Genomic DNA, 23860 nt, shown 5'->3' on the forward strand with positions numbered 1-23860 from the left:
ACCTACTATGATTACCATCTTACTGAAGAAATTGGAGGTTTTAGAGACACTTGCAGCCAGATTTATCCTGGCTGCAAATTTGCATCTAAACAACTTTATATTGACAAACTCAAAATCACACCCTTTAAAATGTTCTGAAATAGAAACGTGTTAATTACTTGTTTAGATACAGAACGGAATAGTGATATATATATATATATATATATATATATATATATATATATATATATATATATATATATATATTACAACTTTTGCTCAGTTATTTTCTTTTTTTTAGCTATGGTAGTCTCACACGATGTGTTGTCAGCATGGTACTACTTAGTAAAAGACAGAATAGAGAGTTAAGGAAATTAGTAAAAACCTTGGTCTCGCTATCTTGGCCTCAGTTTCATTTAGGATTCTCAAAGCTACATAAATATTTTAGTAACTTAAGCATAAACATCATGTATATGCTCACATGACACAGATTCCTTTAAACTATCATACTCGTACATTCAGTAATGCCGTGTTGTCTAATCCAACTGTTTGTTCGATAGCAGTAAGATGAGTTTGGCACACTTCATAGCGTGTGGATCAGTCTAATTGGGTGATCCCCGGGCCATGCCAGATGGGGGACTGATCTAATACTCTCAGTCAGAACTGGATATAAGATGGGATCCTGCCAAAGCCTGTGTTTACAATATCGGCTTGAAAGAGATCCTGACCAAGAGTGACTTAGCTAATCAACCATCACCAGTAGTATGACTAGTTTAGTAGTAAAGGTGGCACAATAAGAACACCCTAGCCTGTATCTTATTTGTTCCTTGTTACATTTAAGTGAAGCCTTGGAGGACTTACATCATGGAATTGGCTGTGGCTGTACAGAAGCTAATCTCCTGCCTTGTCTGTCTTTGGTGGGATGGTATAAATACTTTATGTTCCAGGGTTAGAGCAGCACTCTACTTATAATTATTTAATGGTCTTACTATAATAGTGCTAGTCTTGTCAGTGCTAAACACTGTCAGGAAAGAGTTGAAGAATGCATTTTAAAGCAATGTCAGCGTAAGATATTCAGAATTGGAGATCTGTTTAGGACTAAACACCCTGGTATAGATGCATAAATCATAGATGATGAATGGCGCTCTGAGGGAATTGTGTAAATCATGAGCTGAAATTAGACTAATTATCTTAAACCCCCAGCCAACTTCCAGTTCATTGTCCTTCCTGCAACCAGCACCTGTAGTCTGGAAAGCCATTACCAAACGCTTTTAGTTTTATAAGTCAAATTCAAATATTCAATCAGCGACTGTTGCAAACTTGATTTGCTTAGAGTGAAGAGTGGGTGCTTTCTTTTTACATTATGTATATGACTCTAAAGTTTCCCATATGAGCAGAGAGGAAGTGTTGGAATATATCAACAACAGTCATCTATCTCAGCAAGCCTTTAACATTGCCCGGTTGAAGCCGTTTCCTCCTCCCTTTGTTCTCATCACAGCACAAGAAGTGAATTATGAATAATGAAGCAGTTTCCACTGCACTTGACTTGCAGTACCATCTCTAAATATTTGTATCACTGGAAGGTTGCTGCGATGAGCTGAGATACGCATTGCAGCAGATATTTTCTTTGCCGCAAGGTACTGGCAAGCAGTGCCTCGGCATAACTCAGCTTTTTGTTCCCTTCTCAGATAAAAGCCGAACTGTGTGCCTCCCAATAAATTTTAACCCCTCTAGCCTCAGGCATCTCTGCAATGAGCCGTCACCATAATCTGAAATCCACAACCAGTTGCTTTTGTTGCATCAAGTGCTTTAAAGAGCTCAGCCTCGCCTCTTTGCAGGGGCTGATTCTTCATGGAGGTTTTACTTTTGTAGTTTAAAGAAATATGGTGAGTTGTGTACACAGAGAGGCAGCTGCAAAAGGCTTCTTTACGCTCTCTTTGAATGGCTCAGGGACAACAAGGCGATTTCCATATCAAAGCGCGTGGTTTATTGAAAGCGACGTGGAGGCTTGATGCGATTAGTGTGGCATAAAAGTGTCATTTCAGAAGTACTGTAGCTGTCTAACTCCGCTTTATGCAGTAGTCTGTGGAAAAGTCATGTAATTGAATTTATTTTCCAAACACAAAGTGGGATTGAGGTGAAGGGCAACATATTTTTTCAAAGACGGATTGAGATGAGAAGTAAACATCACAGACTTTTGGATATTTTCTGAAAGCTTGAAACTGGATTGTTCTTGAAAACCTCCAACGTATCAAAATATACTTTAAAAAGATATCACACTACTCTTTTAAGTCCCAACTGATACAGACCTTTCAAAGGTAATGCGTAATAATATACCTACAGTGTTCTGAAAGGACAGGGAAGAGAGAGAGAGCTCCTCTGTCCAGCGCTCTTTTTAAGTAAAGCCTTACTCGGTTGACCACGTTTTCTGCCCCATCTTAGCTGCTAAAAAGACCCAGTGGCTGGAGAAGGAGGAGAAGGCACGACAGCTGAGGGAGCAGCAGCTGGAGGAGCGCCGCAGGAAGCTCGAGCAACAGCGGACCAAAGCGGAAAAACGGCGAGCCGCTCTGGAGGAGAGACAGAAACAGAAACTGGAGAAGAATAAAGTAAGTTTGGGCGAGAACAATAACTATGTTGAAAATAATCCGTCAGGGGCGCCTGGATAGCTCACCTTGTTAAGCATGGCCCCCATGTACTAAGGCTCAGTCCGTGACGTAGCGGCCGCGGTATTGATTCCGACCTGCTGCCCTTTGCTGCATGTCATTCCCCGTCTCTCTCTCGCCCATTTCACATCTTCAGCTGTCCTGTATAATAAAGGCCTAAAATGCCCAAAAAACTGATACCCAGGTAGTGACATTTTATGACTTCCCTCACTGGAATGAACAGTGTCAGCTGCAGATGCGGGGATTTAGGACATCTAAGCCAGGCTAGGTGCTTGAATCCAAGCTTTACAGCTGAAGGACGCACCCAGTTCTGCATATTGCCTTTGATGCATTAGACATTCAAATAACTGATATCTGTTTATCCTTTCCAGGAGCGCTATGAGGCAGCCATTCACAGGTCAACCAAGAAGACGTGGGCAGAAATCCGCCAACAAAGATGGTCCTGGGCTGGTGCGCTAAGCCAGAACTCCAGCCAGAAAGAAGGTAAGTACACTGATCTAATCTGGATGCACATCCTCCTAAAATAATAACAGACGGACTTACTTGAATCACTAAAGAATAACTGACTCATATAGCTAATATGAGGCAGTGCTTGAAAGCTATCTGGAATCAATGCAACATAAGACTTTAACTGGCTATAGATTCTGTCTGTTGAGGTTTTTTTCATCATTATTGGCTCTTGAGTTTTAGTGCCATTAACCTCTTTTGCCATTAAAGGAAGATTATTTTAGCGTCACTCTGCAGCTCACTGTTTTCACAGAAGATCCTTATTTATGATAATATAACCTATATCTTATTTATTTATTTATTTATTTATTTATTTATACAAATCTATCTATATAATTATTTTAATAGACTTGCCTATGAAATCAAAAGCAGACCTGACATCACCACTAATTTATCTTTTTAAAGATAACTCTTATTTCAATTAATCATTTATTCTTTAAAATGTTTTTAAAAAAAAAGTCAGAAAAATTCTCAATTTCCCAAAGCTCAAGGCGCTGTCTTCAAATTACTTATGTTGTCCATCCAACAGACCACAACTCCGCAATCTTTCATTTACAACCATAGAAAACTGAGAAATTTATCTTTTAAAGATAACTCTTATTTCAATTAATCATTTAGTCTTTAAAATGTTTTTAAAAAAAAGTCAGAAAAATTGTCTCTCAATTTCCCAAAGCTCAAGGCGCTGTCTTCAAATTACTTGTGTTGATGTTGTTCATCCAACAGACCACAACCCCGCAATCTTTCATTTACAACCATAGAAAACTGAGAAAAGTAGACCATTCTTACATTAATTTTTTTCAAATTCTTTTTTCACAATTGTACAATTTAGGTATGTCTAAAGCATAGCATCAAGAAATGATGACATTATCACCTCTTTCAGGTGAATTATATCAAAATGAATTGTGTTTTCTCTTTTTTTTAAAACCCAACAGCAAAGCAGATGGCTTAGTTAAGTGTACTGTGTTTTATGCTCTCTTCTGGGGTTGGCAGGTGCACAGTCAGTCAGATCTGGACAGCACTGGAGGTTTTGTTATATTTGAATCTGATGTGCCTTTGCTGCATCTGTCACACTCCTCCACCCAGACACACTATTTCCTCTGATGTGTTGGCTACAAAAGCTCTGTCCTAGCAGGCTGGTTGCCTCTTAAACATTACTTCAGGGCCTTAATCACGACCAGACGGTATTGATCACACAAAGTCAAAATGTATTCAGCTGCTTTTCAGTGGGCAGGGCTCTATTGACTAGCAGATATTGAATATGTTGTCTAATAATGCAGTGACTGCGGAGGCAAGGTAATCCTGTAGAAATTATGTTTTAGTAGTGCAGCTCGATGGATGTCCTTTTCTCTCATCCTACTGACTTGAAGCTCTAAATCTTTAGAATCCCAAGTTATATCTTATGTCATGTAATCGCCTCTGCCATATGCCAGGGGAATTATTGACACTCTCCTGTCCTGCTTCCCTCAGCAGCCTGCCGTCTGTCAGATGACGAAAGTAAACAAGCCTAAACAGGCTGCAGTGGAATGGCTGAGACTGCAGGATGTTATTTAGTGAAACAATCCAAAAGAGCACACTGTCTCATTGTGTATTTAAATGGAAACTTTAGACCGCTTTAACACACTGTACCTCCATTACCGTAGTACTCTCTGAATCATGCCTGACGTCATTTGGGAAAAGAGCAGAGTGTTCATTTGATTGCAGTGTATTATAGGGATATAGAATTGGGATAGATGCAAGTATTGCACATGGACGGTCTCAAGGATTCAATGTTTTGCCCTTTTCTGAAGTGCCAGTTTACATCATCAACCTTGAGTACATGTTTCCCAGCAGCCTCTTTTCCATCACGTGTTTGGTTGTTATTATAGGGCTGGGTATTGTCAAAACATGTTGGGTACCGGTACTGATACCATGAATTCGATACAGGTTCCTGAACGTTTTTTTTTTAATACAAATTTTTATAAAATCCATTTTAACAAAAAGAAATTGCAACATTATGGTACAAATCTTTATTTCTTTTTTTTATTTTGCAGCTCCTTTACACCTATGTGACACACACTGCAGTCAAACCTCTCAAAATATAACAAAAACACGTGAGGTCTGTCTCTGTGCATAATGTAGAGTTTTTCCTGCATGTCTCTACGGCGTGTAGACAGCCAATCAGCAGCATTATTAGATCTTAATAGAAGCATGCTGCATGCTTATTGGCTCACTGACACTGATGAGATTTACTCCTTAGGTATTTCAATTTGGTATTGAATGACGAGGCATTTTTCAATACTCAATACTATGGAGGCAATTCAGTCGGTGTCTTAAAAAGTAATGAAGTTTGGTACTCAGCCCTTGTTGCTAAGGTTATTTAGAGGTGTCTTTTCTTGTTCATTGCTTGTGTTGGTAGCTTTTAAAAGGTGGACATAAAAAGGCTACTCCTTAGTGTTTTGGAATTGTTGTTGCTATGAAGTAGGCATACACTTCTGTTAACTTTGTACATGGAATTTTGAGAAGAATCTTAAGTAATTTCACTCAAATCCCAAAAAAGCAAAGTGAGTTTCTCACCTCAGTGGAGTTAAATGGAATGTAGTTTGGTCCACTCACAACTGTAGCCTTTGAGACATTCAGCAACATAACAAAATATTTTTTTTTGCCAGAGATGCCTGCCTACACACCTAAAGGCAATGTGTGCGTGTGTATTTCCTGTAAAGCAGTGGATGTTATATATACACGGTCAGCACACTTTAAAGAGGGTTGCTCACATTACAAGTATGGTACTGTAGTTCCCGTTACAGTGTGTGGGTGTATGTTTGTAGAGGCATCATTGGAGCGCAACACATGACGCCACAGACGTTCGCCCTCTTCCTCTCAACCATGTGTGAACATCTGTATGGCGCTCTCTTGGCTTCTTAGGCAGATGCTCTGTGTCAACGGTCAACCTGCCCAAACACGTGGACTCTGTTATAAACAAGCGACTGTCCAAGTCCTCCGCCACGCTCTGGAACTCCCCCAGCAGAAGTAAGGCAACATCTGGAATGCCCCCACCCCCCTCCCGTGTAACTGTGTCCATCACTCTGCCACCGCCAACACCTCCGAACCCGTCCATCATTGTCTATTTTTTTCAGTTCTTCCCCTTTCTGATTTCAGTCCCTGTCTTGTGCTTGGTGGTTGACAGCTGATCCATTTCCATCTTCCAAAACCACTGGGTTCTTTTTTTGTTACTCTCCTGAATTTGGGTTTTGGTTTTGTTCTGCATGCTCATATTTTAATATGGGTTATGTACAGTGTTCATATATTGTTTTGTTGTTTTCTTTTTTACCATCCTTTGGTTGGTTTATTGGGTGGTAATGGTCATTTCATGTCTTTGCACAATCAAATGGATCCTTTGTGCTCATTTTCAACATACTGGATAAGGGATGTCTCTTTTTTTCAATGTCTTGACTGCTTTATTGATTGATGATATGGAGGTGGGTGATGTTTATGAATGACAAATATTTCTTTGAATCAACTTTGTCTTTCCAATGAACCTTACTTCGTTCTTCGGGTGAGTGCAGCTCTTCTTTGTAGGTCTAAATGTAACCAGGTCACGGTGTACTCCTGCAAAGAAGGAGAAACTTCAGGGCTTGAAAAAAGTAAAGTGAATGAGTGAGTGAGTCAGCATTTTTCAGGAGATAATGTATTCTGAAAACTCCCCAGAACAGGTACTAATCTTCTGTGCTGCTAGGGAGAAAATAGATAGGCAAGTACTCTGTCCCTCTTGTCGCTCTCTTCTCTACCCAATCACAATTACACATCCTGTCTGTGAAAATTCACTGCAACATCTTGCTTGTCCTACACTTTAATGCCAGAGTGTTTCTCCCCCAAATAAAGTCTCCACTCTTCTTCGTCTCTGCTTGTTTGCTCAAGGCTGTGGTTATAAATAACTGTCTCGCTGCCTAGACCAGCATTGGGTGGTACTACTGCAGCCTAAGGTTATAGTAGACAAATTTACTGAGGTCATTTCTCTTATAATCTCTTTGGGTGGCGCTGAGGTGTCTTAAAGTTTATTTATTTATTTATTTATTTGGTATTTAATCTGTACTTTGTGGCTTGAAGACATATTGCTACATGAGCTTTAACCTGAATAACAGTTTCTTTTCATTTCCCTTTGGTGACACATTTTAGGCTTTATTTTATCACTGTCTGGGCAATGACGCTGAACTGCAAATATTGATATCAAATGGGCCTAACTTCCTCTAATACTTCAGATATATCATGGTTTGGGGATGCTATACTTGCAGCAAAGTTTTGGTTCAACTGAGGACATCAAATAAAGGAATTATTTTTGTAGTTGATATACAAAAAAACCATACATTTATCAATCTGTTTTCCCTGCCTGCAGCCCGTAGCCTTGCACTGAGTCCATGGGAGAGCAGTATAGTCGACCGTCTGATGACGCCAACGCTGTCTTTCCTCGCTAGGAGCCGCAGCGCTGCCAGCGTCCTCACCAATGGCAAAGATAGTAAGTTGAAAAAAAACATTAGTTTAATATCCGTCTCATGGGAAATTAAATGACGCTGCTGTATGAATGTTAGCAAGCTTTAATTGTATGTCACTTCTCTCCACAGACTCTCCTCTCTGCCCCCGTTCGGCCTCAGCCAGTCCCCTCACCTTGTGCGCCCACCAGCCCCACCATCGCTGCTCCGACCGCTGGAGAGTGACGTCCAGCACACCCGACATCTCCCAGCGCCACAACAGACGGAGCTCCACACCCGTAAGTACGCCTGTTAAGAACCTAGAAATCCGAGAGTAACCATTGATGTAAAATAACTGAAGGAAGGATGGGAGTCGCTTGTTACTAAATTATCACTACAATTTGTTAATCATGCAAAACAGAATGTGCAACGCTGCTCCGCAGCAGTTGGAGAAGAGAAAAAACATAGGACAGCATGCCACGGTCAGGCAGAGGCCGATCTACAAAGAGACTAGACAACAGCCTTAGTAAATGACAAAACCCAAGCACAGGATAAACACCCTCCTTTTTAGGAAAAACATATACTTTGGACAGCACCGTCTGCTGCCAGCCAGCACAATAAAAGAGTGGAGAACCGCAAGTTGCGGGGTCTCCTCCCAGCAGTCACAACCTGGAAAAGAGAGGGAGGTGCGCACACACACACACACACACACACACACACCAGACAAAATACAAATCCCTACGTAACAACGCCTAATTAGCTTTTGCCCTGTGGTTGTCTTTTCTGACGGTCAAGTGTAGTCACAAGGTGTGTTCGAAACCGTTCCCCTCTCACGGAAATAGTGCTCTATATAGTGTGGTGTTCGAATTCTCAGCAGTTAATTTCATTCACTAGCCCACTGTAAAATACCCACAATGCACAGCTAATTTGAGCGTACATACGATGTACCCTACATTTTACTCACGTATACTACATTGCAATGCGGTCGTGTTTTCCCGGAGGAGAACAAGAAGCAGTAGAACTAATTTGGTCATTCCCTATATATTTCACTATGTAATAAACACTATTGTATATTGGGAATAGTGAGTGAGTGAGGGAACGGTTTCAAACACAGCCACAGTCTTCAGAAAGTTACAAGAGGGCTGGACTCCATCAAGATACTTGCAACGAGTACGCCGTTTTCCAGAATAAGAGGGAGGCTAAACAGCCGTGACATTAATAACAGCTGATTCTGTTTCTACGAGTGGGTTTACCATTCACCTGAACACGAGTGACTTTTTTACGGTGAGATTGTTAGATTGTCGGTGAGAAATTATTTCCAAAAGAGAAATGAGAGCACATGTCCCCTGATCAGACTTTCTCTTCTTCTGTACTTTACGTATAACAACTTATAGCGTATGTTGTCTTATTTTGCACATGAAAAAATTTGTTAACCTTTTTTTATCCTTTTGACATATAGATGGATAAAAACAAGAAAGAAAAGAAGGACAAGGAACGAGAGAATGAGAAGGAGAAAAGTGCTCTCACTAAAGAGAAGGTTCTTAAGAAGAGACAGTCTCTCCCCAGCATGAAACACAGACCTGATCCAAGGTAAAAACCTTTAATTTCCACATTTGTACTTCCAGATTTTACTAATTTTTGTTTTGCTATTATCTTTTTCCTCCTTGTGCGTTATATTTCCCACCAACTTGGTTACTGATTTCATCTATCAGACAACAAATTGTCTGTGCACACGCTCAACAAAGCCTATAGTTAGTTATCACTGCTGATTTGATCCCTTTATCCATTATGTTTGTCATTGAATATCTTTGAATTTTGGACTGTGGTTTTTACAAAATTTGGATTCTGGGAAATTATAATAGCATTAACACTTAATTGTGAAAATAATGGGCAGATTATGAAAATAATTGTTAGTTACTGCCTTTAATTGTTAGTTGATGCCTTAAATCATAGAGGTCTAGGTTGAACATTAACAACTGAACACAGTGAATTTATGCGAGGCAAGTGTGAAACCTTGTATAAGCTCCAACTGAAAAGGGCACAATAGAAGGTATATTATTTAAAGCTACCAATTCCACTTCAAAAGAATATATAATTACTTACATATCCAAAGAACCATTTGAATATCTAGGCGCTTAATAATTATGATAGTGCTGTTTTTGATATTTACATAGACATGGTCACTAAAACCGTATCTTAAACGAGGTTAACCTCACATTCCCTTGACCCACCGCTTGTCTGTGGTCAACAGCTGGGGTTAGCCAGAGAGACCATGTTTACGTCTGCATTATAATGACTGCATATTTCATGCACTGTTTGAGCAGACATTCAGTAAAAGATCCCAGGACATCATTTCCTCTCGCATCCCCAGGCCACTGAAATAAATGACATCCATGACAGACGGGATTGAATAGGAGAAAGAAAGAAAGTTCTTTTGACTCCACAAAAAGGCAACAATCTTGGCAGGGTTGTCAGTCCCATCAGTGCCAGAGGCCTAGAGGGGAAAAAACCCGTCTTCAACAGCATAATGGATGTTTCCCCTCCAAGTATAGCTGGGACGCTGACCGATAAGGCACTTTAAGGGTGATGATGCAATGTTTAAGTGTTTTATCTGCTATGAACCTGTTTGCTGTAGTCCGGTTTCTTCAGAACATGTCTGGGTTGTAAAAAAGCATTTCAGCTTAGGTCCAAAAGAATAATGTGTCGAACATGGTGTAAATTCATTAGAAGAGAATCATTGTTAATAGATTTCCCATCAGTCATATATTTTTCCTCTGTCCTCTATCAAGACAACGGGCGTCATCCCCAGCCACGCCTAAGGGCAGAACTGCCTCCCCCAGCCCTGCTGCCTCCCCTAATCCTCCATCCACACGTGGAAGCCCGTCGACTCCTAAAGGTCGACCCAAAAGAGCCAGGACCCCTGCCAGGATAGACCACCGCACCTCCTCCCCCATCCCCCTCGAAAGAGTGAAGGTGCCTCATAGGCCCGCAACTCCCGAACAGAGAAAGAGTGAGTACAAAAAAATGTTTTGATGGTGATTATTTACTGGACTGGATTGAAAAGCTCAACGGGCATCCGTCAAGGCTCGCTCTTCATACTCAAGAACTAAACCTGCGTTTTGACTAAATTATTTCCTGAACGATAGTTCCAGGTGTAAAAAAAAAAAGGTTGGCCCTTCTGAGGGCGAAGTACTTTTCCAATCAGTACTTAGTGAAGTGAAACTGTAAAAATGAAGTTCAATCTGTTCCCGTTTGTCCAGTAACTGTCTTTTTTCCGGAGCTTTCAACCGCATCTCCCAAGCTTCATCAGTAGATAGAGTTGTTTCAGTTGACATTGCGTGAACTTTGTTGGAATAGTTGCTGGCAAAGAGCCTAAAAAGTGGTTGAAAGCTGCTAGTAAATGGACCTTGAGTACAGATTATTAGTATTATTATAACCGTATACTGCACAATGTGATTAACTGTCCTATTTGTGTTATGATACAGTACATCTGGATTGGGGTAGCTTCCCTCCATGGCTGAGTCATACCCTGTTTTGATTATCTTTTTTGTTAAATATCCAAATAGTGCTTCACTGTGTGGCTTAGTCTCTTCCTGTTACTGGCCAGAAGAATGGATCTAATGGATGAAGTAAACAAGCCTCTGGATAATCTGTATTTCTCTGAAGAAGCAATAGGCAAAGATTACCATCAGGCTTAATTAGCCATGAAAACAAAAGGAATGTACTGAGTGAGCCACACACAGCTCCATGGTCTGTGTCTTCTCACACACAGCATTAAGAGGCTGCACTAATCAGCCTTAATTATGTAATTACCAAGTTCTTAGGCAGAAGCTACAGCTGTTTACAATTTCCAGTTGCTGGGGACATGTTAGAAAAAGGCTGCGGCTAAAAGTGTTATTAATAATGATCAATAGGCACCACGTTAAAAGTCATTACTTGTAGAGAAGCATAAATAATCGCATCAAGATTTTTGTTAAGTTACACAGCTCAAGATCTGTGTGTTATTGTCTCTAGGTTCCCCTGTGGTTTCTTCCATCGTAGTAGCCTCAGCTGCTGCCTCACCTCATGCGTCGAGCACGGCAGTTACAACCACTGCAGCCTCCTCGTCTCCTGAGCCGGTCCCTTCGGCTCCTTCTGTTCCTGCGTCATCACCGTCACCCTCTCCATCAGCCAGGCCTATGGCAGGCACCAACGACCAAGGGGAGGCGGTTCGCATCCTGGCAGAGAAACGGCGGCAGGCCCGAGAGCAGAGGGAGAGGGACGAGCAGGAGCGCCGCGAACAGCAGGAGAAGGAGAGGTCAGAGGCGTTTTGATATACACAGCGATATAGAAACGGTCGCCACAGTGTTGACCTTGCATGAACTAATGCTGAAGTATAGTACACAGTTTGTGCTTTTTCAAAAGTGTGATTTATTTTGATTTTAAAACGATTTATTGGTGTAGAATATGCTGCTGTAGCTGCTTTTATCCTGCAAAACAAACCCAAACGTCACTGAGGACATTTAGCTATATCAGATTTAATTAAAAAAAAAAACCTGGGTAGTCCGAGTGCTGCGTGATGTGAATTATTTCAACTTTAATTTTTGGATCTGAATTTGACCAATCAAATTTGAGCAACCTGAATCTATTTTTTATTTTTTATTCTGAGACATCAGAATACTGAAATTTCTGGATATGAATTTGTGACCATTGGAAAAAAATATTCAAATTCAGCTTTTGAAATTGCAAATAAAAAAAATACATATTTTAATTTCAAACGTGAATTCAGAACAAATACAGATACATGGTTTTCAAAGTTAATTATTTCAATATTAAGTATTCAGTGGCTGTTCAAATTCAAATACTCTCTAGTCTCTTATTTGCTTTCACAGACATCAGTAAAACTAAACAGGAAGGCTCCATGCACTAGCACAGCACACATGCATGTCTGAATGAGACTTCACTCAACGCTGGCTGTGATGTGTGGAAGCATTGAGAATTTGATAGCCTGTTGGCTTATTCTAACCACAGCAAGTCACTATTTACAGCTTTGGAATTGATGTGATCTCCTGTTGGCACTCATACTTCCAATTGTTTCCTTCTCCTTAAATAGTTTCCTGTTGCTTGTGCTTCAATGTCAAATCAGCAGAGATGGTTTGAACTAAAGAGGAATTGCCCCATCAATGGAATTGTATACAAATTTTATATTTCAAATTGTTTAATGCACTCAAAGTGTTTGGCACATGATTTTGTGGAAAATGCTTACCCTCAGCCATATGCTCAAACTCTTTAGGATCCTGAGAGAAGAGCGAATAGTGAAGGAGGCAGAGGAGAGGCGCCTTAGGGAGGAGGAGGCCCGCGCCATGGCCGAGGAGCAGCGGAGGAGGGACGAAGCTCAGCGCCTGCAGGACGAGAAGGAGGCTCAGGAGAGAGCCAAAGCCGAGCAGGAGGAAAACCTACGCCTGCAAAAACAGGTATAATGACATCAGCATGCAGAGAGAGCTGGAATGGAAGTTGTTAGTGAGTTTGGGTGTTAGGGGTGGAACGGTACCTGTATTCCTATTGAACCGGAACGGTACGTGCAGGCGTCTAGGTTCGGTACATGAATTTACACGGGAGAATACACGGTATAAAAATAAATAAAACTTTCGTGCAAATTAATTAATGTAATGCGGAACTACTGTTAGATACGCGTTTCTTTAGGGACACCTAATCTGTAACTGTCCAACTTCTCCTCCATACAGTGCTTAACCAGCCTTTTAGATACAAATACAAATAGGGGCCAAAAAAATCACTGAAGCAATCGGAATTTACATGTCCTCTTCAACGCGCCCGTATTCACTCGTAGAAGAACGTGGCTTCAAGTATTTGCTGTATGTACTCCAATGTGTGTATGTACCTCGTTACAACATGCCATCCTGTCCACACATGAGGCAAACTGTCCCTTCAATATACAAGCAAACCCGGACGTTGATGAAGCACGAGTTGTCAGCTGCACCCTCCGTTTCACTAACAACTGATGGTTGGACTTCGCGTGCTACGGAAAGCTATCTCACGGTGACTGCTCATTTTATTGACCGAGTGGGAAATGAAAGCGTCAGTTGTACAGACGGGGCCCCTGTATGAGCAGCACACAAGCACTCACCTAGCTGAGAAGCTACAGGAGGACGTGGCAGAGTCTGTCGCACTTAATAGCAAGAATACTTTCTTTTATCTTTTTGTGGGAGAAGGTCTCGCCTAAGTATATTTATGATGTGGGGTACTTATTGTTTACAATTACGTCTTACTTTACATACTTCAGGCTGTTGCACCTCAGGGGAGGGACTGTATGGCACTAGGTGGTAGAGCCTGAGACATGCACAGTAAAAAAAAAAAAAAAATTGCCTTCTGCATTTTTGTTTTGCTTTTCCGGCCATTTTACCGAACCGTGATGTCTGAACCGAGGTATGAACCCGAACCGTGACGTCTGTGTACCGTTCCACCTCTACTGGGTGTCAATTCAATTCAATTTTATTTATAGTATCAAATCATAACAAGAGTTACCTCAAGACACTTTACAGATAGAGTAGGCCTAGACCACACTCTATAATATACAAAGACCCAACAATTCCAGTAATTCCCCCAAGAGCAATGCGGTGCAGTGTACAGGTCTGGTTAGTCAGATAACCAGATAGAGCCCCTAGTAGTGACAAGGACCATTAAGCACGACTGTGACAGTGATTATTGCCTTTCGAGTAAAGGTCAAGACATGCACTCCTCACATCATTCCCAGGCACTTTGCCCATCACACCATAAACGAATACCCTCTCCTATCTTTGGCAAACAAAGTTTGTGACGTTTTTTTCCAATGTTATTGTGTCCGCTCAGCTGCTCTCCTCACTTGACCTTTTTTGATAACCGGCTCGTCCAAAAGCACAATCCAGTATTTTCTCAGAGGGATGTTGTTGTCTTTTTAAAAGGCAAATATTATCCAAACTGGGGAGCCGGTAGCTACAATGAATGCACCCTTTTTACTTTTCAGTTTGTCAAATAACCATTTAAGAGCCATATTGATTTTTTTTGTGTTTGTGGATGTTGCCGGGGAGAAGCAGAAGAGAAGGATGCTTGATTAGTAGAAACAGATTTCCAATGGCGCAGGAAATGTGGCTATTCATTACAGTATTTGCTTATCCCTTAGACCTGTAACATGATCAGCGCTGGCACTGTCTTATCTCTCAATGTGGTATCCAGCGCTTACACTTTGCCACCCCCTTGTGGTCTTTCACAGAAGTAGCATTGTGGTTAAACGTGATTCAATATACTGTAATTATGCAAAGGGTTAAGTATTGTATTTCGCTTTGAATGGTCCTCACGAGGCTGTAAATGTTGAAAATAGATCTTTTTGGCTCAAAGGTAGAGGAAAATATCCCTTTTGTGGTTGTAAACAATAATTCCAGCGAGCAACCACGCCCTTGTTAGGTAAAAGGCATGCCATTTTGGCAGAGTTTTTTTCCCTCCACTTCTACAGGAATTAAAACTGTGGTTGGAATTTTCGCCTGTGTGCGTTTCAGAAAGAAGAGGCTGAGGCTAAAGCCCGGGAGGAGGCGGAGAAGCAGCGTCTGGAGAGGGAGAAACACTTCCAGAAGGAGGAGCAGGAGAGGCTGGAGAGGAAAAGGGTAGGGCAATACATCTGTCCTCCCATCATTTGTTCTTTTCAGCACATTTCCCAAATAATAAACAAAGACATTTTCCAAAAATCCTTACCTACATTTTTTGTGGACAAAATTATATTAAGAGAGATTCAGTTAAAAAGTCCCAGCTCTGCTCTCAACTGCATACATCTCAGAGTAACACAACATTAATTCTGTAGTCAATTTACAACACGCTCTCCTCCCTCAGTGGAGGTATTATATTCCGGGGTACGTTCACTCCATCTTTTGACATTACAAAAGCAGGCTTGAAAGTTGAGTCCCTGAAACTAAGACGAATGATGTTTTTGGCTTATCCTGGATTGGTTGTCTGCATGCCATGATTTAACAGGGCTTAGACTGTGTGTCGAGCATGAAGCTATATATAAACACTATTAATGGAGACCTTGCTGTGCCAGTCGTGTGTGTGTGTGTGTGTTTGTGGATATGTGTGTGTGTGTGTGTGTGTGTGTGTGTGTGTGTGTGTGTGTGTGTGTGTGTGTGTGTGTGTGTGTGGATATGTGTGTGTGTGTGTGTGGATATGTGCAGACCTTTGCACATGTGTGCTGATGTGTGTGTATGTGTGTTCTGTGACCATATAGTCAAAAATGCCTCCCACATATCCAGTAAGCTCACGCCTCTGTATGCGGGCTAAGCCTTTCTCTCCCTCTCCATGTGAGAAAGGCTCTTATCGAGGCCAGGCCTGGCTCAGCCAGCCCAAGCCTGGCTCCGTCCTGTAATAAGCCCGCAAGAACAGCATGTCCTCTGCCCCAAAGACTCACTGCTTAGTCACACTGTAAAACACACTGTTACTGACTGACTTCTACCAAAACTGACTGCTCTTGTTATCGCCTCAACAAAGAGGAGTTTGTGATCAGCAAGCAAAGGTGGTTTAAAGTATCCTGAGGGGCAACACAGCAACATATTAGAGAAATAAGAATCTGTAGTTTTGCAGACAAACTAAATGCCAAACCATGAGTCTGTGAGCTGTCCAATAAAGAATCTTGGATCCTAAAAATGCTTCACTTTTATGAGTGACAGCTGCAGTCATGGTCTTGCTGTCCCAGGCTGGCTGTGCCCTCAGATCAAAGTTGCATCTTGCATCAACCTTCTGTGCATATAAATTAGCCACACAGTGGTTTGTATTTTAGCACAGTATAGACTTATCCTCTATCCTGCTGTTTACTCTCCGACCTTCCTACGCTGTTGTTCCAGCTGAATACACAAGTGCTGCCTCATCACTATTGACACAGCCCTCCACCTGGAGACATAGGAGCCTCAGTTTGACTCGGTGCATTCCCTTCAAGCATAATGGCCTAGATACAAGAGACAGGAAAATCCTTATTAACGTTTAAGAGAAGGAATGAACAGCGGAAACAGGTGAAACCTCTTTCTTTACCAAAAACAGTCTGACAACAAGGTGTGTGGGCTCAGTCTAGCCGACTAAACCTAACCAAATGTTTAACAATCTAAAATCTTGATTTATTATAAGCACATCTGCCCTGGTCCCTTGGTGTCCTCCAGCACGAAATGCATAGACAATCTACAAATAAACCACAAAAAAGGGTTATGATATCTGTTATTTTGTTCTATGTGGCATTTTCCCTTGGTCTTATTCCTTCCTTTATTTTCTCAGCGTCTGGACGAGATCATGAAGAGGACGCGCAAGACAGATGGAGGCGACAAGGTACATTTGCTGTTCAGTTTTAACCAAAACAACAAGCCAAGACTTGCCTTTCCAATATAAATGACATGAAATGATTTCCCATCTTTACAGAAAGAGACAAAGTCTTCCCCTCTCACAAACGTCAATGACAAAGAGGCAGAGAGCAGCAAAGGTAAGCAGAACATCAGTCTGCACCTGTCTGCCTTTTACAAAAACCTCCTCAAGCACGGAGGACAATCATTACCACATTATCAATCGTTACTACAAGCCTTTAATCTGCAGGGTTTGTTTAGGGTAATTGTCTTAACTGATCTCCCATTAATGTGTTATCTGTGAATGGATTTAAAACAAAGTGGATGCTTTGTGGCCAGAATCCACTTAGCAGTGGATTTCCTTCTATTCAATGCTTCAATTAGCAAATCCACATCAACTACAATAGTAACATTGAAACCGTGTCTGACTCATGCTATTGTAGATGAACTCAGTTTACTTATCCTCCCTTTAGGCTGATATTTGATGACACATAATTACACAATCTGTCCTCTGCATCTTTTACCTCTTCCATATGTTAGAATAAACAAAGGCACAGGTATTTGTTGCACTTTGTAATACTTTTACTGCATGTAAATCAGCCCCACATCAGAGCACTTTGTATAAACGGGTTATTAGATTGTATCTCTGCATCATATCCTGCACAGCTGCAGTTTGAGTTATTCCTCTCTGTACAATAGGACCCATGTGTGCTCGCTTGCTTGTTCAAGCCATGGGACTGAGGGAGTTAGAAGGGAAGAGTAGGCTCATGTCAACAGCCTGCAGCAGTTATCAGACATTTACTTCTGACACAAGTAATAATATAAAAACACATGATGTTACATAGGCCTTACCATATCCACTCTTCCTACAACTTCTAATTATGGAGAGAAAAGAAATCTTAACACAATTATATTGAGAGGCATATAACTTGCACACCCTCCTTGTCTGAGCTTCCACGTCCCATACAGCAGATGAGTAAGATGAAAGGAAATCAATGTGGTTTGGAAGATATGCTGTTTATGGCAAAGTTCCCCAATGCAGGAAGACTTTAGCCAGCCACTGATGTGGTTGGAGGCCTGGCAGGCGTGCCGCCATTCTAGTCAGGGGTGTGGAAATCTGTCTCAACCACAGCCATGTTCTCAGTTGGGGGGGGGGGATCTGGCCTACACAGGAAGGACGCACCAGGAACATTAAGCATCCCTTTCCTGCCTTTTAACGCCTGACCCAGGGTAAGGACAGTGTTTGTCACCCAGTCATGCAGGGTAGGGTTGGATGCTGAATGTGTGTGTGATCATGTTGATGTGCGTGGTTTACGCTGCATAAATGGCTGTTGTTTTACTTTGTTTCCTCTAGCATCTGCTGAATATCAGCCAAAGCCAGAGGTCAACCTGCCCAACAACAAGACAGAAAATGGACAGACCAACGTCAAAGAAAGGTACAAATATTGCTCCCTTTTCTTTTTTTTTCGTGGATTTGAAAAAAGGTTCTTTGTGCTCATGTTGATGCAAGACCACCGTGCACAGTATAAAACTTGTGTGCCAGAAAAAACAACAATCAAGCCTGCAGGATGTTTTCACTGTAGTAAACTTCAACAGAAAACACAAGGAGCCACACGGTTCAGGCCCGAAGATATTAACAATTACTGGGAGAGATTTGGTTTCTTGAAATGTTTACTCTTTGTATTTGACTGTGCTTCTTGGGGTAGGTTTTAAACGACTTCTGTAATTGGACGGCGGTGGAATGACTCATTTGTTGTATGAGTCACTCTGACCCATTATAACTAAAACCATATTCTGCTTCGTGTCTCCCCTCTCCAGCAGCCCCTCAGCCCAATTGGTCAATGGGGTCCAGCCTACGAGACATGAAAACGGTCTATCCACTAAAGGAGACACTGCCCACTTTGGAGATATCATCCATCTCGCGAATCACGGCAACACCACCAACGGAGCACGGGACAAGTCTGAGACCAGCATGGCCACCGAGCCGATCCTCGCGTTTGACAGTGATGAGTCATTCGTGAAAAAGGCAGGCCCCATGAAGCCTCAGCATGTTGCAGGTACAGAGTTACAAACTGCTTTACAACACACAAGAGAGGCCACAATACAAACCAAACATGATATCAAAGACATTAGACCTTAAAGGAACACGCTGACTTATTGGGAATTTAGCTCATTCACCGTAACCCCCAGAGTTAGACAAGTCGTGCGTGCTGTAACCATAGACCGTTTATAAACTGGACCAACAGATCCCGTTGCTGTGGACGGAGACCAGTGAAGGATATTAGAAGCACTTTTCCGGTGATGGCTGAGCGTTACTGCGTAGCCTCCAACTGAGCTCGAAGATGTATATGTGACGTGAGCAACCTGTCTGAAAGTTGTAAGTCTTCTGGTAGCTGTGCCAAGAAAAATCTCAATCATTCCCAATCTTACAGAGACAGAAAGCGTAGGTATATGTAAGGAGATAGCCTAGGCACAGGCTAATTATTGCTAACTAACATGATAGTTAACATTAGTAATTAAACTTAAACAGCGAATGTAAGTCGAAACTGCCTGCGAGCTTCTCCTGTACTATACGGTAATTCCTCTACTATGCAACAGTAAGTCGCGTGGTTATGACACAATCGTTAGCCTATTTTTTACAAAAACGTCTGCTACAGAGCAATAACGTGAGATACAAGGTAATGGAGCCTTTTATACATGGTCGTGTTTCTTTAGAAATAAACAATGGACAAATAGAGTCTCTAACTATAGTTATTCACTGTCAAAGTGGCGCCAAAATGAATGGCAGTCAATGGAATGCTAACGGGAGGTGATAGCTTGGTAGCATCAAAATGGCGCCAAAAGAGCTACGCGTTCTGGGGAGAGGCTTACCCCCTTGGTTGTAACTCTGTCTGACACCCGCAGCACTAGCTGAGCCTAGCACAGATCCTAGAGGTAACCGGTTCCAACTAGCCTACTGCTCCGAATTAGTGACAAAATAACGCCAACATGTTGTGATTTGTATAGTCACAGGGTGTACAAATAACAAGGTCATATGAGACACAGTCATCTTAAGTTCTAACCGTATACAAACTGGGAACTATATTCTCAGAAAGGCGAAGCACTGCTACTTCTGCTAGCAGCACCTGAAGCCCTGTGCTGAGGAGCAAAGCGTTCACTCAGAGTTGGAGTAATAGAGTCAACAATTACTAGATAGTAAAAGCATAGTGACCTTGTTATTTGTACACCCTGTGACTATACAAATCACAACATGTAAACAGGAACAGCATTATTTTGTCACTTATTGGGAGCAGTAGGCTAGTTGGAACCGGTTACCTCCAGGATCTGTGCTAGGCTTAGCTAGCGCTGGGGGCATCCAACAGAGTTACAACACGCACGGAGATGAGAAGGATATGTATCGACTTGTCTAACTCTGGGGGTTACGGTGAATAAGCTAAAGTCCCAGTAAGTCGCCGTGTTCCTTTAAGAAACATAAAATTAACAATGACAATATAAAGGGAGTAGAAGAAAGGAAGGCTGAACTATAAAAAGCAATCACACTATAGCTTGGCTACTCTGAGGTGTTAGGTTCCATAACTGGTGCTCACCACTTGTATCAATGTCTGACAGGAGTCAACGCTCATGTCTGTACATTAACGTGAAGCTATGGTTAGCAGGTTATTAGCCTAGCTTAGCATAAAGACTGGAAGCAGGGGAAAACGACTAGACAACCACTTATAAAGCTCACTTATTGATACTTGTTTGTTTAATACATACCACAACAGAAGTGTGAAAATGACAAGTTGTGGGTTTACGGGGAGTTACGTGCTACTGAAACAATTTTTTTCAGGAAGTCACTGCATTCCAAGAGAAATAGTTAAGTAGTAGAATTTATAGGTGCTGGTCGGTGGATTTTTTTTTTTTTTACCTCTGGGTAGAGCCGGGCAAGCTGTTTCCATTCTGGATGCTAAGCTAAGTGCGTGCTGGCTGTAGCTTAATATTTAAGAATGGTATCGATCTTCTGACCTTACTTTCAGCAAAAAAGCTAATTTTCCAAAATGACAAAGTACTTGGCGGGGGGGGGGACAGCTATTATCTCAAATTTGATTCTAAAACTCTGAAGTGCAGAAAGGCAACAATAGATGTAATATGCCTTGTCTCTTGTTATTTGTTAAAAGTCTAGCGGCAGTGTTTTACATGAACTAGAGGAACATAAAGGGAATAAAGGCATTACTTTTTCAAGGTTGGTATAGCTTAGGAAGGGCCTAATTTTTGCTGTAGTCCAAGTTTTGAGGAAACATGAATAGGCTTTATTGATCCACAGAGGGGGGAATCCACAAAACCGATTCAAATCAAAGATTCCCACAAAGACCCAATTATAGACAGAATCCTAAATATTAATAACCAAACATTTCGACTTGATGGATTAGGTTAAGCCAAGAGTGCCAATGTACTCGTTCGATTTGTTTTCTTATTTTTCCCTAATAAAAAATGAAGCAGCAGGCAGAGCCACGGTTCAGTAGCAACAAGCTTGTGTGCCTATTTGCTGAGCCGATTTTACACTTGGCCAGGTTCACATTACCCAAAAAAGACTGCGGTGCTAGGCACCATAGTTAGTGTTGTTGTCCTTGGCACGAAGCGACCACAAACCTGAACTTTTACTTCATCTAATGTGCAGGTCATCTCCCCAGTGAGAGTGAGTACCCCCAGAGGAGAGGATGGTGTGGCACGAAGACTCCATTTACACTCACAAAGGGGTGGAGATGAGATATGGAGAATAGCTGAAGAAATAGCGTAGGGAAGGGTGAAGAGAAACGGGGTATCTTTATACTGATGACAGCTTTTACTCAGCAGCCCCACTAACTTGGGCCTGCACCCAGTGAGGAATTCCTAGAAGCTGAGGCGATGAGGAGACCCTATCCACAAGTGCCTCACTGCTAGGGGTTGGAAACAGGACACCGAAGCAATTTAGCAGCATATCATGCCTCAACTCAACCCCCCTCCCAGCGGCAACGTCAGCAGCACCCTACTCTTCCCTCCCTGCTAGATCCTAACCTTCACCTGTTAGCCTGAAGACAAGCTAGCAGTCAGAAATGCTACGTAAAGCAAACGGAGGATGATTCCCATTGCAAGCTCGCTGACTTCTTTCCTGAAATCTCATGAATACTTCCTCCATCTTACTACGTATCATGCCTTTAACTCAGACATTCTCTCTTCTCATTTTCACACTTGTAAATCTGGATACTTGAGACGCCTTTGACCTGGCAGGACATTTATGATGAGGGTTTATTGATATGCGAAACCGATTGAATGTCATTTCATAGGTCGTTAATTTATTTTGAGGCATGCTTCCGGGGATAATTTGAATGTTGGTACTTGTTGAATAGTATGGCCCTTCTTGGCCTCACATGTGGTGTTGTCAGTCAAATAATTCAATGTTAGAGAATGGCTGCAATCGGCTATAAAGTGACTTTCACTTGAGGCCTTTCCATTACCCCCATATAAACAAGACCGTAAATGTTATTGGGTTCATGCCTCCTGCAACATGTTCAGCATCCTTTTGCATTTAGTATTGTCACCAGGTCAGAGGTTTACACGCTGTGTCATTACTCATATCAAAGAGAGAATCTCTGTTTTGTCCGTTAGCATGAGTTGATGTATCCTCGACGGCTGCTGACCCTTTACTCTCTGCCCTTCCCTCACAGAGGTCCTGTAACATGTTTCCAGTGTTGAAGTCCTCGTCGCCTTAGGCCACTGACCTTTCCTCCGCCCTGCCAACGCTCGCGTGGGGAGCCCTGTGCCAACCTTTTTTTTTTTCTAAGCCCCTAAAGGCAAACTACCTAAACGCATACTTCTTTCTGAAGAGGAAGCGGGCCACAGAAGATGACGACCAAGCATCAGGACGCAAAAGACAAAACGGGATGAAAGGTGTTGCTGCGTGCAACACAGGTGCCATCAGTGTTAACATTTGTTAAAGATCTTTGCGGCACCGATTCCACGCACCTTTATACAGCGTCATCCTATGTACATTACAGTATAGCTGAGTAATTATTACAATAAGCTGAAATGTTTGTTGTTTTGTTCTTTAGTTATTTAACTGAAAGAGAACTATAAGACTGGATACATTATTGTGAATAATGTAAATTAACTTTGTGTGATGGGTCTATGGATTAACATTGTATAAAAGGAAGTCGTTTTATGCTACTCTGCTCCGAGTAGACCCTCTTAAGTGAAACCCATGTATTATACATCCTGGTCTGTATAAAGCTACCTGTAACAGTTTTTTGTAAAGTTAAATTGAGAAATCTGGAAAGAGATTTTGAAATGCAAGTTCACACGCTTTCAGCGTGTTACTGTGTGTAATACTGTGCGTAATACTGTCTGTTCAAAACTTCAGCTATGATTGATTGTACGCAGAACTGGATGTAAAAATGAGTGTACAACCTCTACGATCTAAAAAAACAACCCAGAAATCATTTATGGTCAAATCCCTATTTACTGGGATTTACTCCACTATTAAACAGTTAAAGCTGTTGTTTTTCTCATGTGCAAGCATGACAAAGTTTTCCCTCATTTGCATTGAGATTCCATGGACTCTTATGTATCTGAAATGCTGGTGTGTGTATCTTGCTATAATTATTTTGATGTGCGTAACAAGGTCAGTGGGAGCATCTTAAGTCTTATTAAAGACCAGCTGTCCAGTCTGCAGTCTTTTCATCTATTTGTCTTGAATAATGGTGCACAGATGTCTTGAAGGATTTTATTGTGGGAAGAGCGATAATGATACAGATGTTCTGAATTCAGTGTTGAATCTTAATGTTAAACAGGTTCATTTAAAACATGGGATTTTGATCATCATTTGTCATAAATCTCAGTGTTGAAGTGTTTTGTACAATAGTGCGACTTGTTTACTCCTGAGGCACTTTCGAGAGGAAATACCCACTCC

General features: G+C 41.6%; 1 protein-coding gene across 7 annotated transcripts in view; it reads left to right on the forward strand.

The window, feature by feature from the left end:
- Window positions 1-23618, forward strand: part of map7d1a (MAP7 domain containing 1a) — a 49927-nt gene extending 26309 nt beyond the window's left edge. For 2 of the 7 annotated variants that reach the window (XM_028581278.1, XM_028581282.1), the window contains 17 exons: window positions 2422-2585; window positions 3014-3125; window positions 6051-6155; window positions 7519-7638; window positions 7745-7890; window positions 9051-9181; window positions 10067-10071; window positions 10368-10601; window positions 11606-11888; window positions 12864-13044; window positions 15121-15225; window positions 16874-16924; window positions 17015-17075; window positions 18290-18371; window positions 18754-18992; window positions 21593-21610; window positions 22620-23618. In XM_028581278.1, coding sequence (XP_028437079.1) covers window positions 2422-2585; window positions 3014-3125; window positions 6051-6155; window positions 7519-7638; window positions 7745-7890; window positions 9051-9181; window positions 10067-10071; window positions 10368-10601; window positions 11606-11888; window positions 12864-13044; window positions 15121-15225; window positions 16874-16924; window positions 17015-17075; window positions 18290-18371; window positions 18754-18992; window positions 21593-21610; window positions 22620-22630 — 2048 coding nt within the window. In that variant the 3' untranslated portion in view covers window positions 22631-23618. The remainder of the gene's footprint in view (window positions 1-2421; window positions 2586-3013; window positions 3126-6050; window positions 6156-7518; window positions 7639-7744; window positions 7891-9050; window positions 9182-10066; window positions 10072-10367; window positions 10602-11605; window positions 11889-12863; window positions 13045-15120; window positions 15226-16873; window positions 16925-17014; window positions 17076-18289; window positions 18372-18753; window positions 18993-21592; window positions 21611-22619) is intronic. The other 5 variants (XM_028581283.1, XM_028581284.1, XM_028581279.1 and 2 more) reach the window with 4 other exon arrangements.
- Window positions 23619-23860: the final 242 nt, after the last annotated feature.

The sequence above is a fragment of the Perca flavescens genome, chromosome 6, assembly GCF_004354835.1.
Source record: "Perca flavescens isolate YP-PL-M2 chromosome 6, PFLA_1.0, whole genome shotgun sequence".
Classification (NCBI taxonomy): domain Eukaryota; kingdom Metazoa; phylum Chordata; class Actinopteri; order Perciformes; family Percidae; genus Perca; species Perca flavescens.